The following is an 18,459-nucleotide window of genomic DNA, read 5'->3' as shown; positions in this document are numbered from 1 at the left end:
CAAATTTAACTTATGTAATAAAATTCTAAAAATCTTAAATTTCTTAGTTAAAACTCTATTCATTCAAATCTCGCAATTTTACAATGCATTACATTATTTTGTATATTTTTACACAATACCTAGTCACCACATTATTCTATAAAATTTAAATTTAAAATATTAACTAAAAATCTAAAGTAAATTTGCTAAAATTTATAACTTCTCTTTTCAAAACTATAATTTTAACAAATATTACGTCCAATTTCTTAACAAATATTACGTCCAATTTCTTTCCCTAGCGGGAGGGACTCCAGCTCTCAAAGAGCTCTTGTTTATTCTTTTTCTTTTTAGAATTACATCCTTTTCAGTGATTCCCTTCGACATTCTAAGCTTGAAATGATCTGAAGGAATGTTGCTCTCCGGCATCTGGTCCAACATCGACTACAGCCTTATTATTATTTTTTTATTCTTTCCTTTCAATAATTCTTATACATTAAAGGATTTACAGTGATAACATGAATTGCTTATCGACCTGAATGTGCTACGCAATTCGCAGATCTCGTATACGTGGGGGAGGGATTAAATTCTGCTGATTGCGAGGGTTTTGTAATTATTCTGGCTGAAGAAAACGGAAAAAGCAAGGGCTTGCTAAACTATGGCAATGTCCAATGGAGATTCTTTGCACGGGGAGGTCAGATCTTTTCGACACCTTACGCGCGACCGTAAGTTGCTGCTGATTTTGCCTAATTTAGCAAACAAAAGTGTTTCTGGTCTTCACACATTTCTGGCTTCGCCCGTTATTTAAATTCACATAGCTTAATTATGTTCATTCGCTTGTAGTGTTTAATCTCGGCCACGCTTATGCTGTTCATGTTTTGTTGTGTTCTTTAATTATCTTGAATGGCTTAATTGTGGAGGTATTTGCTAGAGTTATCCCCTTTGGTTACCTCGCTTCGTAATTTTTTTGATTTCTACATCGGATAGGTATAGCTACGGATATTTTTAGCGGCTGAGATTCGCCAATTGGCTTTTCAAGGGAAATTTTGCCTGACAAAAACAAGTCCTCAAATTGACAACTTTTTATTTAAGGTAATTGTGGACATCTCCAAGGCCAGATTGGTTTATAAGGATTAACATGTCCCAGGTTTCCTTCGTCCTATTTGTCAAGGTTCTTCGTCCTGCGAATTATTGTCCGTTGGCGTTGTCTGAGTACCTAGTAGAAGCTTACCGGAGAGGGGGGCTAATGGAGAACAAAGTTCTTGCCTGCTGTAGAAAGGAAAAAACAAAGAAGTTATATTATTTTTGCAAATGACGAATATGACTCAGCGGGAGCTGAACCAAGAGGTCGCAATAGCAAGGGGGTCATAGGAATGAACATGCCTCAAGCTTCAATTTTTTTTTTCCTTTTTTTTTGTGCCATTGGCGAATATAATTCAGCGGGAGTTGAACGCTTAAGTGGTCGCAATAGCAAGGGTGTTATAGGGATGAACATTCCTCAAGCTTCCTTTGTCCTAGGAATTCTCTGTTGTTGGTGTTGGTTGTCTTCCCGGTGAAGAGGGCTCATGGAGAACGAGGTTCTTGTTTTCTTTATAGAATAAGAAACTAAGAAACTATTTTATCACAGATGACGAAATTAATTCAGTGGGATTTGATTTTGCGAAAAGTTACAATCGCTATTGGAAATGTTAAAGAACTGCAAGAGCCAAATAGTAACCAACCTTGATATCTCTGTGTGAGCTAGTTGGTTGGGTTCGAAAGAAGAGTAAGGGCATCATCCTACTCATCACAATGAAAAGGTGATTGTAAAGTCCACTAAGATTTTCAAGAGAATGATCTGTACTAGTATATAGTATAACTCAACTGAACAATCTTGGAAGTGAGCATGGGTTTCCTTTATTGCCTGTTCTAACCTTCGAAGGCAAGAATCCTCCAGAAAGAAAAAAATGACAATGCGCGAGCACCTTCATAGTCTGAATACTAAATATCTACATGACTTTTGGGATCAAAATTCTGAGGTGCCCTAATGACCATTGGTACAGTGGATGTTGTCATATCATCATATGTGCTAATTATTGCATGAACTGATGGACACATGATAGTTCCAATGGGGATCAAGGAAGTCCTCTGCAAAGCCATCAGTTTGGCTGGCGTGGAAGTCCTTTGCAAAGCCTGATGTCTGAAAATAACCTCCCTGAAAGGTAAAGGGTCAACCATTGCTGGTTTGGACAATAGGAAACTTGAAAAAAGGTAGAAAGGGATGCTCTTAATGTCTCCCTTGGATCTTGTATTAAAAAGGGCTCCTAAAACTATTTTTTCTCTTTTTTTTCTCCATTATTTGGATATGGTAAATCCATAATTGTTGAAACCTTGAGATTGGAGAAAATATCTTGTAGCCAATTGACGCAACAATTTGCAAATGCTACGGGGAGTGTTCGTAATAGAATGTGAAGATGTAAGGACCTCTGCCAGTTCCAACTCTGACAAACACTCGATTTGCCTCAATCGTGAATGTTTGACATTTTGTCAAATACTTAGCATGCAAGTTAATCTCCGTTGTAAATCTGATCACAATTTGCTGTTATGAAGCTCAAGGAATATTATCAAACATTTAGCATACTATGTCTGGAACTGCTGTTATGAATTTTCTGATTGTCTTCAATGAGTTTGAAGGCTGCAAACGAAGTTAGTGAATGCCTGTAATAATGCAAGGTTGTTATAGAAATGAATCATGATATATTAACCATTTCAGACCTTTGACAAATATGTATATGATTGAAACTAACTAGTACAACTAGTTGACATAAAGACAAACACTTGCTATGCATCCCAATGTACACCTATAACCACTAGGCATTTAAACAAATAGTTGACATGCAAGTCATGTGCTGATATTTAATGTCCCAAAGTAATTTCAACTAGTTATGCATAAATGAATCTATGTTTCGTATGCTTGAATTAACTTAATTCATACTGTAAAGATAACAACTTTAGGTAATTAGTGAATAAGCTATATGCAAATTGAGAAGATCATGCTATTCTGGTAATTTTTCCAGTCAAGGAGAATGCTGAGATGCAATAGGTTGATTAGACACCAAACTAAACGGCTTCCCTCAAGGTTTTATAGATCGAAGCCCTTGAGCCTTTCTTGGATTTGTCCACAAGGCACATAGGGATGCTGATCCTTATCCTGTCTTGGGAATGACCTGTTAGCTGGATTTACACAGGCCTCTCGCTTATCGTTCATCCTCTTCTTTGCTAGCTTAGAAAAATAACTAGTATAAGCATGTATGTTTAATAAGCATAATGTTTTGATATTTCCTCTTATTAGATTTATTATTATGGATAAAATGGACAATAGTGTTCATACTATGCTTGTTAGCAGTATAACAGATTCATTTTTTTCCCTTATCTCTTCTTTTATTAACAGATGTATTTATAATCTGTTATTCTTTCATAGCATATATGATATATACTGAATAAGAAATGTCTGATGAATAATTATTTACTGTTCTGTATAAATTGTTCTCAGATCTCTTGTCTTTTTAGAGAAATGACTTTATTATTCCCTATTCAATGCCTCTTCCTTATGTCAATTACTAATACTTATACTCTTTCCTAATCAAGGGACGTGCCCTTCTTTTGTAACTGATGGCGTGCTTGTGTGAACTGATGACAGCCCTTGTTGACCTTGTTATTTACTACGTGGCAGGACACATTTGCACTTTACGTCAATGGCATAAATCATACTCAATAATTATTGATTGTTTGTATCGTTTGCAAAGATTATTAATCATATCCCTCTGAAGTTTGAGCTTATAGGTCCTCGCTGTCAAACTCATATTGATATCAGGTATTAAGATTTTGTCCTGTGTATAGTGTTATAATATTATTATGTCAATTTATTTATGAGTATTGTTTGTTAATTGATTATTCATTTAACCATTAATAATATATATTCATTGATTTAATTATTCATTGAACCATTAATAATATATATTCATTGATTTAATTATTCATTTAACATAAGATTGACGATCAATATATTTGCTCAATATACTTTTAATAAATATTTTTATTTACTTACCTAGTTCTTAATTCTTAATACAGGGGATATCACATGATAATAAACCAAATACAAATAACCATAAAGCTTTAGTTGAAATACAACACAAGATACATGGCAATGCAATGAACAATAATCTGAAAGTCTTTATTGGAATGTAGCAAATAGCAATGGTAATAACAAATATGGAACCTGTTAACCACAGCAGCAACCATAAACTTCATTGTTTCTTTTGATAGACTATCTTGGCCTTCCAAATGCTGCATTTATTCTATCTTATACCAGCGCTGCCAAAGACGATGTCCTTTACTTTTATTGTGCCATCTAAATGAAAATCGCACCACACAGGTGCACTTATCATTAAAGGTTATATGACAAGCTTTTGCAGCAACTGTATAGCTTAAAGAAGCAAGCTAATGACTGAAGAAAATCCCCAACACAATAATCTCAATCTGCTAGTTGAAAACCCCTTTGGATCTGCTCTGAATGTCTACAATGTTAATGTTTAGCCAAGAAAATATTGGATAAACAGCAATAAGCAAAGAGAATAAAAATGCACAAAAGACGCAAGAGATTATCCTGGGAAAACCCTTCCACTTGAAGGAAAAAATGCAGCCACACCAGAAAAAGATCTCCTTTATTTATAATATTTCTTCAAGTACAATGCTTTTAGTTGATGCAATATTTACACACAAAGTAATGTCATGTATATATAAAATTGAGAGACTATTCATATCACGACTAAAGGTCCTTTTGATTTCCAAAAAACAAGTCTTAATATTTTTAACCGCATGCCTTTTTGCATGACACATATCTCTTCATATAAGACTCTCAATTATTATCAGAAATATCTTCTCCAGCTGTTGATTCTATTTCAGCATATAGAAAAATCAAAGATAAAGATCTCTATCGCAGCTTAAATCTTTAACACTCCCACTTAGTAAGAGATAGAGCTTTAGTATGGCAACCACACATGGCTGCAATCAAAAATGTCAATGAAAATTCTCATCTCATAGATTCTCATAAAATATGTTAGCTCAGCTTAACATAATTCACCATAGCACATCAAATTAAAGTTATGAAGTCACACACATGACTTCCACCACGCTTACTCGTAGAGGGTGGAACTAGGACTTTCACCTCAGATTTATCTCAGAGAAGAACGCTTTTCCACCATGCTTACTTGCAAAGGGTGTTACATCATACCTATTCGTAGAGGGTGAATCAGCACTGCAAGCAAGTTTTACTTTTTCCCAATAAATCTCAAACTTGAAACTTCAAAACTTACTTTTATCAATAATTGCTGTACCATTAACCGGTAACTAAATAATTTATTCCAAGATGTAAAGTAATGAACTTGCAACACATAAACATTCAAACACATAATATAGTATTTGGTCTTGCAGATAACCCTTATTTAGAGGGAAAAACTGCGGTGGGGATGATACCCACAATTCATCACTACAATTATAAGGTGCTCGATTAAGAGCTTACATAAATGTCATATTCTGAATAACTTCATCCTGTTAGGAGTGGTTGATACCCTGTATCCATAGTCCCGATGAAGACTACTCCGCTAGGAGGTTTTATTCCACTTATATAGTGTTCACCTGGTTAAGGGATTTACAGTAAGTTCATTTCAAAACTTTTAAGTCCAGTTAAGGACTACCCGGTTAACGAATTTCACAATCTTGTTGCTAAACTGTTAGGAATAAATCAACAAGAGATTTGACCTGTAATTGCTTTCACCTAAACCTTGTCAGATCCTATTCTACTTTCCCTTTATTCTATTCCTTGCTTGATCTCTAGTCTACTTGTCTTCGCCGATATCATTCCATATTTAAAAAAAAATCTTATCTCCTCTTCTCATCATGCATTTTTGCCTTTGCTTAATCTCCTTTTATGCTTGCTTACCTTGATTAGGGTTCCACTAAACATCTTCTCGAATCTTCCATAAACCGTTTTTGATATTAGATGTCGCCCTCAATTCTGTTTTCTTCTTTTACATTTTGCCGATAAAATTTTCCAATAACCATTCCGATAATCATGACCTTTGTACCGATAACATGTCTTTTGTTCCAATAACATCTCTGATATGACTTAACTATCGATATCAGATTTCCACAATCCATGATATTATATTCATGATTTTGGGTAAGATTGTGTGTAATTTTATTAGCATTAGTATTTCGGATCACTCTCAATGATCCATTATTTTTCTTTGCATTCTTAGCTCTCTCATCCTGATGATGGATCATTGAGTATGATCTGAAACATTGGTGCTAATAAAATTACACAGAGTCTTACCCAGAAGCATGAATATAATGACTTAACTATTTCTCCAACTAACTTAATGTGATTTGCCAGCAATGACAACCTTAGAAAAATCTTCCTTAGTAACTTGTAGAGGATTTTGTGAAGTAACAGGTTACATATGAGAGCCGATTCACCTTCATCACATTCAAAGCATAAAAAATGATGACCACCACAAATAGAAGATCACGGTGGCAAACAAGCTGACAACGAAGATACAACTGCTCCAAACACATACAATAATTGCCGATACATGTCATGGACGAATAGTACCCACAAAAAAACAATGAAGCCAAGTCATTTTCAATCCAATGAATACAAAGGTAGACAAGAGAAGTGAAATGTGGAAGTGATGCCAATAGGTAGAGATCTCAACAATCATAGTACTGAGAGTAGAAGAGAACCAAACCATTTGAGAAATCTTAACCAATTTCCACTTGCCTCTGCTTCAAGTTGTTGATCTTTTCCCTGCACTGCTTCATTGACTTTTCAGAATATTTCAACAACTCAGTATACTTCAGCAAAGACGAAGAGCAGAGAAACAAGGCATCCTGCAATATACATCTGCATGATTCTTTCTCCAAATGAAGGGTCAACAACATCCGTTGAGACAAAGGATGAGCTAAAGAAAAATGATAAACAACCAAACATCACCGATATAATAAAATGGCCATTTTCAGTAGAAAAATAGTGCCACATAGGGATTGTAAGCAAGAAATTGAACAATGGAGCATGACGGTAATATTTTTGCCGGAAGATGTGAACAACACATGAAACTAAGGGACTTGAAGAGATATAAATGTTGGAAGAAGAAAAAAAAAATGTGCAGAATGATATGAGTAGAAGCACAACTGAATCATATCAACATAAATCATTCCTAGAAAAGTAAACAGAGCCAAATAGGAATCAAAATTGAGAATGAACTAGATAATCATTGCATCATCAAGATTCAAAACTTTCTCTTTTATCTCCAATTATCTAACTTGGCTTTGGTACCATGCAAATGTTTTGCCCAAAAAATGTTAGATAAACAACAATTAAAAAAAGAGAATAAAAATGCACAAAATCCATAAGAGATTATCTCGGGAAAAGCCTTTCACTTGAAGGGAAAAACCCTGCCACACCAAAAAAATATCTCTTTTGTTGATAATAAATGTTCAAGTACAATGCTTTTTATTACAATAATAGATAAGTCATCTATTATTAGTTAATGGTTATCTATTGTAAATATCTTAAGCTTTAGATTGCTTTCATTTTTTGCTTTCTCTAGAATAGAATGTTTCTATTCTTTACGATCATTTCCTAAGAAAACATCGTCTCATTCTTTTGTATATATTGACCTTTCGGTCTCTGTTAATATCAAGCAAGTATTTACCAATTACTTTGCAATATGGTATCAGAGCAAATACTAAAAATTTATAATTTCTATTGAAATTATTTGTTAAGATTTTTCGAAATTATTTCTGATCTTTCACAAACAACTCGGCTAGGGTTTCTGATCACGTTTTCGATGGTATTTGTCATGGGAAAAATCGTGATATTTTGAATTTGTACCCTAACCGCGACTTCTACTGCACTTTTTTTTCTCCTAATCACAATTTTTTGCATATCCGATTTCTGGGAACGATTTCTGCAAAGCTCATCACAAACTCGTGTCTCATATTTCTGGGAACAATCGCGACTTCAAAGGCTTCCAATCACGGCCACGAATCAAGCCTAGTCCACGCGATTTGATCACAGACAAGATCTCCACAAAATCGCGATTTCTTGGTGGCATTTTTTTATAAAAATGGGTCTATCTGATTTTTTTTGCTGTGAGCTTGCTTGTTTGTGCCTTATTAGGAGTTCTTCACAACTCAACATGTGTCTAAATTCACAAGAAGTTCTTTGTGAAAAAAACCAGTTGTTCTCTGTTTGCAAAACTCCATTTTTTTTGTAGATTTGACCTTCGCAGCTGACGGCTAAGGTTTTGCCCGAAACCCTATTTTTTGGTCCAATTTTTTTTTTGATTGTAGATTCTTGGTGGGTTTTTCGAGAGCTCAACTAGGTTGTCGTCCGTTTTTTCTGGGTACCTCGATTTTTGAGCCATCGAATCTAGAAAACAACATTTTCCTTCTGGGTTTTTCAAGCTCTTCCGGGTCAATCTCAGATTCTTTTGGGTCTTCCGGATTTTTGTCTCGAAAAATGTGCCTTCACAGGTTTTCACAGTTTTTCATTGAAAAATGTGCCATGGCATCTCTGACAAATATTCTACTCGAGCATAACTCCAAATTCAATGGTTGCAATTATGGCACTTGGAAGCAACGCATCATCACAAATTTTGAATATCAGAATACCGATCAACTTGTTCTGGGTGTTACGAAGCGTTCGATTTCTCCGGGTCCTGGTCAAGATACATGGGATTTGAATAATTGAGAGGCAGTGATGCTTCTTAAATTATCTGTGGTTGATGATCAGCTTTCTCAGATTCCATTCGGCAAGACAGCTACCGAAATATGGACACATCTCAAAGGTCTTCATGAGACTTCCGACAAGAGCAGAGCCTTCTTTCTGGAAAAAACTCTATTTTCTATTGTCATGGATGAGCACACCTCACTCCAGGCACACTTGAATCGGATTTAGGAAATCTGTGATCAGTTACTTGCCATCGGTCGCAAGATGGAGGAAGAGGATATTGTGGTTATCACTCTTTGGAGTTTACCAAAATCTTATGAGCATTTTATCGAGACTCTCAACATCACATCTTCTGGTGTTGATTTGAAGTTCACCGATCTCTGCAGCCTATTGCTTCAGCAAGATCGGTGGAAACAACAGTTCGGTAGCAGCTCCAATTCCACCTCCACAAAGCAAGCCTTTGCTGTGAAATCCTTTCAAAAGGATAAGGGCAAGTTTTAGCAACCATCTCAGCAGAAGTCTTCTGCTCCAGCATCAGATGGTTCCAAAAAGAAGAACATTCAATGTAACTACTGCCACAAGTTTGGTCACATGAAGGTTGAATGTTGGAAATGCTTAGCTGCCCAGTCTAAGCAATCAGGTTCACAGCCCAAAGCGAACAGTGCAGAGCACACTGAGCAGGTTGAATTTGCCTTTTACGCCTTCATGGCTAAAAGACTTGCAGATCATGTGAAGTTATTTGCCTGGTACATTGATTCAGGTGCCTCTCGTCATTTCACTCACTGCAGAGACTGGTTTACTAACTACCAGCGTTATTTAGATTGTTATTTTTGGTGGCGGAGAAGAGTACACTGTTGTTGGTAAAGGCAACATTCAGATTCAGTCTGTTGGGAGGAATCTCATATTCCTTGATATGTACTACGTTCCAGGGATGGAACTAAATCTACTCTCAGTCAGTCAGTTGTGCAACATTCTCCACACTTGGCAGTCACCTTTAGTTCACATCAGTGCACCATCACTGATCGGGCGACTAAGTCTACTGTTGCAGTAGGTCTTGAGGATCATGGTCTTTTCAGACTTTCTGATTCTGGTGATTCTCAGGACTTAGCTATGGCTGCTCGGCGATCTTCTGTTAGCACACTTTGGCATCAGTGATATGGGCACTTAAATGTGCATTATCTCTCACAGCTTGCTCGGGATGAGCTTGTTCTTGGATTGCCAGAGATTCAGAGTCAACAACTTGGAGTTTGTGACGCATGCTAGGCTGGGAAGCAACATCGCACACCTTTCACTAGTGGCAATTCTTGGCGAACTTCTCAGGTACTTCAGCTTGTTCATGTCGATATCTGTGGCCCTATGACCACTCCTTTTGTTCTTGGGTCTAGGTATTTTCTGTTGTTTGTTGATGATTTCAGTAGAAAAATGTGGGTGATTCCCTTAAAAAGAAATCAGATGCATTTACTGTATTTTAGAAGTTTAAACCCTTAGTTGAAAAAGAGTCTGGGAAATCTATTATTACTCTTAGAGTAGACAATGGGGGGGAATTTTGTTCTAATGCTTTCTCTAGCTTCTTGGATACAGATGGCATCGAACGCCAGTTAACCACACCTCACACGCCAGAACAGAACAGTGTAGTTGAACATCAGAACAGGACAATCATCGAGATGACTCATTCCATGCTTGAACATAGACATGTTTCGAAGCAATTTTGGGTAGAAGCTGTTAACACTGTAGTTTATCTATTGAATCGGTTACCCACAGTGGCGGTCAAAGGTAAAACTCCGGAAGAGGCCTGGTTAGGTCGCAAGCTCAGAATTAGTCACCTGAAGGTTTTTGGCTCCCACGCTTTTGTTTGGATCCCTGATGTGTCACGCACCAAGTTGGATGCCAAGAGTCAGAAGCTTGCTGGGTATAGCAGTCTTCACAAAGCCTACCGCCCGATCGATGTTGAGACATCTCGTCTCATCTACAGTCGTGATGTAGTCTTTGATGAGTAGCGAGGACCATTCATGCCTGTTTCTCCTGTTCCTAATCCAGCAGACCAGCCTATGATGGCTCATGATTTGGGAGTTCGGCTTCCATTAGGTCCACCTGATGGGAGGGCTCTAGTAGCTCTTGTAGCTCCAGTTATTCCAGTGATACCTGTGCAGACTCCTTCAGCTTCTCCTGTAGGTTCACCTCGCTTTGTAGATGCTTCACCTGAGTTTGATCTAGCTTCTTCTGATGAGGATCCTGCTGATCAAGCATCTCCTAGTACTACTGTTGGTCATTCTCCTATACGGCCTTTGTGGTGGGCTAAGACACTCGCTGATCTTCATGATGATGAGCTCATTGATGGGAGAACTGCTTGGAAAAAGAGCAAAACTACAGATTCTATTAACTTTGCTTTTATGGCCAACATTCAAAGTGTGTTTGAACCTCAAACATATTTCGAGGCTAAAGGAATTCCAGAGTGGGAATAGGCCATGACATCTGAACACCAGAGCCTACTAAAGAACAACACTTGGGTCCTTTTTGATCTTCCACTAGGGAAGAAACCCATTGGCTGCAAATGGGTCTACAAAATCAAATACAAATTAGATGGTACTTTGGATAAGTACAAAACTCGTTTAGTGGCTAAGGGCCTTTCTCAGTGTCAGGGCATTGATTATGAGGAGACCTTTGCTCCTACTGCAAAGATGAGCACCATCAGATTAATCCTAGCCAACAGAGTTTGGCTGGAAGGTCCATCAGATGGACATCAAGAGTGCTTTCCTGAATGGTGATCTTTATGAAGAGGTCTACATGACGCAACCTCTTGGTTTCAAGGTTGCTGGTAAAGACCATCAGGTTCTTAGATTGGTAAAAGCTCTCTATGGCTTGAAGCAGGCCCTTTGGGCATGGTACATCAAGATCTCAGTGATCAAGGCTTCAAGAGGAGTTCTTCATACTCAAATTTGTACATCAAGACTACTAATAGTGACATCATCCTTTTGCTTATTTATGTGGATGATTTGATCATCGCTGATAGTTCGACAACTTTGATTTAGGGACTCAAACAAAATTTATGCCAGTCTTTTGATATGACTGACCTTGGGCTCATGCATTATTGCCTAGGTGTTGAAGTTTGGCAACAGTCTTTTGGTATATTCATTTCTTAGTCCAAATATGCTAGGGCCTTGTTAGACATTTCGAATGCAGGATTGCAAACCTGCATCTACACCTATGGAGAAAGGTCTCAAGTTATTAACCAAGTCTGATTCTCCTTCTGTTGATGATAGTACATACAGGCAACTAGTAGGCAGCCTCATCTACCTCTCTGCTATTAGGCTTGATATCAACTTTGTAGTCAGCTATATTTCATTCTTTATGACAACTCCTAAGGTTGATCATTGGCTGGCAACAAAGCATGTGCTTCGTTATGTGAGGTGCACTTCAGATTATGGATTTCTGTACTCTCAAAGTTCTAATCCTAAGCTCAGTGGGTTCATAGATTCAGATTGGGTAGGCTCTGTTGATGATAAAAAGTCAACATCTAGATATGTGTTCAATTTGGGATCCAGTGCAGTCACATGGACTAGCAAGAAGCAGTAGGTGGTTTCTCTCTCTTTTACAGAGGGACTGTTAAGGCAGGATGTGAAGCTATTTGGCTTTGTTGGATGCTCGGGGATATGTAGATGTCACTAGTAGGTTTGACTACTTTGTTTGTTGATAACGAAGGCGTTATCAAGTTAGCATGAAATCCAGTCTTCCATGAACGAACCAAGCATGTGGATGTTCACTGTCATTACATACGATAGCTGGTTGAAGACGAGACTATAGATTTGCAGCATGTTCCTACCACAGATCAATTAGCATGGAATCCAGTCTTCCATGAACGAACCAAGCATGTAGATGTTCATTGTCATTACATAGTATAGCTGGTTGAAGAGGGGACTATAGATTTGCAGTATGTTCCTACCACAGATTAGACTGCAGACATTCTCACCAAGCCTCTTGGTCCTAATAAGTTTGAGAGACTCTTCATATCACAACTAATGGTCCCTTCGATTTCCAAAAAACAAGCCTCTTCATATTTCCAAATGCATGCCTCTTCGCATGACACATGTCTCTTCATATAATATTATATCAAATGTTATCACAAATATCTTCTCCATTGACTCTATTTCAACATATAGCAAAATCAGAGATAAAGATCTCTATTGCAGCTACAATCTTCAACACACAAAACTTCATCAATTTAGCCCAATAGAACTCCGGAATGAAGCTTTCTTGATGTCAAATTCATTAGATGTTTCATCAATTTAGCCCAATAGAACTCCTGAATGAAGCTTTCTTGATGTCAAATTCATTGGATGTTTCACCAATTTAAATCACTACAACACTAAAGAATTTTCTATTCTTCAATGGCTGTTGAAAGCATGAACTCCTTGGTCTCTTCTCGCAAACTAAGCTCAAAGAAAATAGATGCATACCAATGATGATCTAAGTTCTCTTGTTTCATACTTTCACATTCTCCATAAGAAGCTTGAATCTCTCCCAAAAAGGCACATTTAATCATTTAAATGAAATATTATTTCATTTGCTCATTAATGAATAGACTTTGGGTTATGTGCCAGATAATTAATTAATAATTGAGCCCCCCACTATAATGATGAAAATGACCCTTCTTTAGGAAGTAATAATAACTTATAACATTAAATGGCCTCATAATAAAATTTATTAATTATCACTTTATTAATAATCAAATAAGCATAACTCCATGAGTAATCAATTTTTCTTCATTTTGTCTGCACTGGTAAGTTTACCATTTTAATTTTTGTCCAACCCACCGACTTACCAAAAATATGAAGGCCCCCCTTGATTGTCAGTTGATTTACTATAAATATTAAGTATATAAAACTGAGCTTTAACAGAGTCCAATCTGTGCCAAATAAAGACACAACTAAAATATGCTGGATTCTGGAGAAGACAATAACCTCCATTAACCAAGCCTCTGCCTTAGAAGACCCTCTATCTACAATAATTAGCCTACGAGGGTCACAATAATAAGTTAATCCCTCAAACTCTGATGCTCATGAAAATGGGGACATTACAGAAGAGCACACAAGATATATTGCAAGGGGTATTTCAGAACTTTAAACTTCTAAATGCATAAACAGTTAAATTACATAAAAACTTACAAGAGCAACCATCAAGACATTAACACCAGATTTCTCATGCAAAATCCTTTTGGGTAAAAAACCATGGCATATAAAACTTTCATTAACAAAAATAGGGACCTACCTAGATTACAATGTGAGCACCAACCCACGGAGAGCACCACCCCTCTTCTAAGCATCAACTCCTAACACTGAAGTGCCAACTGCAGTCAGCTGAAGCACTAACCCCAGTTTAAGCACCATCTCCTGAAATATTAAGATCAAACAAAAATTAGAAATCTCCAACAGAATGCCCAGCCATTATTAGACCAGTCAATTCAGCCCTGTCAATATTGGAAATCAACATTTTCAATGTATTCCATTAACTCCTTAATATGCTTGACAGCTCCATTACCATAGCCTTTTAGCAATCATTTAAGCAGCTACTAATAACTTGCTTTTCTTCAAAATAACCGACAGCATATATTGAAGAATGAAAATGCCCTCTCATAAAGCAACCCAACCACTCACCACACCTCCAAGCTTCTCAACATGATACTGTTGTCTCATAAAGCACACACTGAACTTTTCAAAAGGCCCACCCAGATTTCACACACACATGTAACACTTGCCAGATGGTGCAGAAAATGGATATCGCTATTTTCAACACCCTCATGTTTATTAAGAACTATAGTATTTTTTCAGCTCCCCAGCAACACTTACTCATACACAGTAATAACAAAATTAACTCCTGCAAGATGAGCACCTTTTCTTTTTTCATCAGAAAAAATGTAAGGAGTAGCAGCAGATGTATTTCATTCACCCTTATTAACAGTCTGTTCATTGAATGCACACCACAGAATTATTATTTTCTTTTTAAGTAAATACTATCCAGTCCATTCACCATCTTCACATCATCATGAGCGTCATCAATTTAAATTCAAAAAGAGGCTCCTAGCCACAAAAGAATCGCCAACAAACATACAACCTGCACCACACCTCAGAAATAGAGTAAGTCAAAAGACGGACAAAAGTATTAGTTCACTTTCCTCCATACTCAATCGAGGCACACAAATGTTGTTAAAAATTGATCTGAAACTGAATGTTACCTTAAAATAGCTGTAGTATATAAGTTTTCTGTAGAATATCAAAAAGTGACTTTAAAATAAATGTTGCAAAGCCGGCCAATATCCTGAAGCCGTCTGTCCAAGTATAGGACAAAGAATAAATGGTTCTATTTCAAATAAGTTGCTATCCTTTAATATCTGAAACCATCTAGAATATAAAAAGAATAAATAAAAAATTTAGCCACCACTGACTAAGGAAATAAAGAAGCCGCCTTTCATGAATTTCTGAAGCTGTCTAATACTTTTAGATATATGGAATGAATACCTATCAAACTTAGCCACCACATTTAAAGTTAATGAAATCAACCATTTGAAAATTCAAATGCTGATAGGACATTCAAATGCTGACATGGCAAAAAAGTGGACAAGTAGGCAGCTGAGGTGGGCAGCCAGAAAGCTCAAGCAGTTGAAGCATCTTAAGTAGCTCTAGCATGTCGAGCAGCTCAACCAATCAAGGAAGTAGCTCAACCAATTTTCTATTACCTTGAGCATTCTCTGAGATTTATATGACCTGAATTGTTAACCTTTGCCATCAATGACAGCATACTCAATAATCTCCCTTTGTCCTTGATGACAACCCATCTGAAATCAATCTGATACAAAGAAACTCTAAACCAATACTGAAACAAAGTTGTCCCCCCTGACTTATTCTCTCTCTTTACATCAATGATGAAACAAACCTGCATACCTAAAACCATCCTGCATAACTGAAATCAAACTACATAATTGAAATGGGGCTAGTAAAAAGTGACAATGAATAACACCCCCTAGTCCAAACAACAATTCCATAATGGAGCGAAATCAATCCCAACTTCTGCCATTTTATGTTATCAAGAATGTAGAGATTGTTAGCAGCCATGCTTGCATCAACAATATGTTTACCATCCTTTCTAATCTCACAACAGTTTGACTTAAAAACTAAACTGTGTCCTTGATTACACAATTGACACACAATAAATTGGGTTCCAGACCTTCCACATACAAAACATTTTCAACTTTTGTCTTATCATCATTCAAAACAAAATACCTCTGATTTTTGCAGATGTGTTACCAAAAAATCTTAGTTTACCTCCATTAGGGCTTTTGAAAGTGATAAACTTGCTTTTGTCTCCAGTCATTTTGTGCAAGAGAGTTTGTTTGCACAATCACAGTTCCCACCAATGGTTCTTTCGCCTTCTTCCAAACCTTAGCAACCTCCTTACCTTTGTCCTCTTCCTCAAATTTCTTGTTCTTTCGGTTAGATAAATGTGCCATGCCACTTTTACAAGTCCTTGCAGTGTGAACAAGATTAATACATTTATAGCATACAACATTGTAACTTCTGGGAGCAAGAAACAAATTCCTACTCCTAAGTCTGAAATTTTTTCTTGCAAACATTCTAGAGCTGATTGCCTTGTGTCCAAAATAATTAGAGAAATAGTAACCATAAAAGAAAGAATTGTTAAACCTGGTGGGTGCTAAACTTGAAATAGGAGGCATCTTGAATGCATTATTTCTGATCTTTGTTGAAGAATTCCTTATGCTATCAATCTTTGTCTATTTCTGTTCTTCTATTGTAGACAAAGAGCTTTGACCTTCTTCAAGACCAACTCTAACGTTGTCCTTAGATAATTTTTGCAAGCCAATAATCTTATCCAATGACATGAAACTTTTCTGATCTATCTTCTTATGATTCAACTGTGTTGAAGAACTGTCTATCTTTCTGAGTGACACAATAGTAGCTTCAAGTCTTTCACAATCTTCTTTTTCAAGTTTAAGCTTTATTCTGATTTCTTGTTTTGTTTTCATAGCTTCTTCAACCTGAACCTTCAAATCAACTATCAGTTCTGCTTTTCCAAGAGCCAGAGATATCTTGGTATTCACTCCATTCCTTTCTTAGAGCAGCAACTTCAAATTGTGTATTTTCTTTCTAATTCTCTTGATTTTTATATAGAGCCCTTATTAGATCCTCTTCCAAATCCAATTCTCCTTCATCAGCATGATCTTCAAGGTTCTGATCTTTATCCTGTACTTCTTCCAAGGCCATGAGCAAAATCTCTTCAGTTGAATGCTCTACAAAATCAATATAAAAATTGATTAATCAAATATTGATATTATTATAAGATATAACGGCAATATAATTATTACATTATTATAAATATATATCAAATAATGACAAAGTAAAATATAAAAACATAATAATAACACTAATTAAAGTAAATCATAATCTATCAGTTGAATACTACATGGACAGAGAATATTAGCAAACACTATCAGTGTATATCATCCGCTATTAACAAAATATAAAAATAATAACAAGAGAATATTAATATTTAATATTATCATCATATGATTAAAAATATAAGTAATTAAGAAATCATAATATCTAAGACTTACGTAACGGTTTATAAACATGAACAACATTAATATAGAAATAATCAAATCACAAAGGAAAATCTTATAAAGGCAGGTCTAATATAACAAAATAACGCTAGTAAACAAATATAATTGATGATGCCATCTGTATAAGGAAGACGAGAATCTACACATGAACAGTCACGTCTATTGGCAACGTGACCCACCTCTTACAAGATATATAAAACTCAACGGGAGGAGATGGATTGCAATTCATTATCGGAGGAGATTGATGGAAACTAAGAAAATGATAAGGAGAAGAGGAAAAACAGAATTCAATCAAACCCATACAGAGCACTTAAGTTCAGCAGGACAGGAGGAGCGATTTGCCAAAACCCTGGCACGGTAAACAGCGGGGAATATGAATAGACCAGCAGCGAACATATACATTAGACTCAGCAAACGAATGCTAAGTCTGATGTTACAGGGAGCTCACATATCACTAATATATTTCTTGTTTGGCAATGATACTTATTGGAGACGTGGCATAGTCGATGATCTGGTCAGTATTAAAGGATCCACAGCCAGTCTGGACAGATCAAGCAAAATGCAGCGATTTTTGAGGAATGTAGAGAATTCATTTTTGGTAGAGTATGATAAATTGTAACATCAATCTTCAAACAACTTGCAGATCGTATTCAGTAAAAGCGTGCGGATTAACATATAGAAGAATTTCCATTGGCGCCGAACACCCAAAAGAGACTTGGAATATAGCAGCGTTTTTATATATCAGATTATATCTATTTGTTCCTTGGATTCGCACATCGAAAATTATAACGGATTTTATCCTGTGCATCAAAACAATATTTTTCTTATCCTTGAGGAATAGGCATCAGCCGTTTTGACTTTGATAGATACAGATTGGTTGAAGACAATTCTTGAAGAGTTCAAATTCTACAAATCAGAAACAACACTTGTCGTGCCCTTTCTTTGGTCTAACTAGCAAAGTCATGAGAGTTGGCCTATTATTGGAGTCTCGTAGGGTAGCAGTGGTGGATAGAGACTCACACTGGATACTCAGTGACCAGAGTTGGTTCTACAGTCAGTGTGAGAGCCAATTGGGGCAGTT

General features: G+C 36.5%; 1 protein-coding gene across 1 annotated transcript in view; it reads left to right on the top strand.

The window, feature by feature from the left end:
* Positions 1-366: 366 nt before the first annotated feature.
* The window catches only part of LOC149550611 (SNARE-interacting protein KEULE-like), a 242,278-nt gene continuing 224,185 nt past the window's right edge, over positions 367-18,459 (top strand). Inside the window, exons 1-2 of the mRNA XM_089793601.1 lie at positions 367-408; positions 536-701. Coding sequence (XP_089649727.1) covers positions 635-701 — 67 coding nt within the window. The 5' untranslated portion in view covers positions 367-408; positions 536-634. The remainder of the gene's footprint in view (positions 409-535; positions 702-18,459) is intronic.

This window comes from Cupressus sempervirens, chromosome 7, assembly GCF_028749045.1.
Source record: "Cupressus sempervirens isolate cs-2001-9-10 chromosome 7, ASM2874904v1, whole genome shotgun sequence".
Classification (NCBI taxonomy): Eukaryota; Viridiplantae; Streptophyta; class Pinopsida; order Cupressales; family Cupressaceae; genus Cupressus; species Cupressus sempervirens.
Note: the sequence above shows the minus strand (reverse complement) of the source record. Positions and strands in the feature narration are given on the sequence as shown.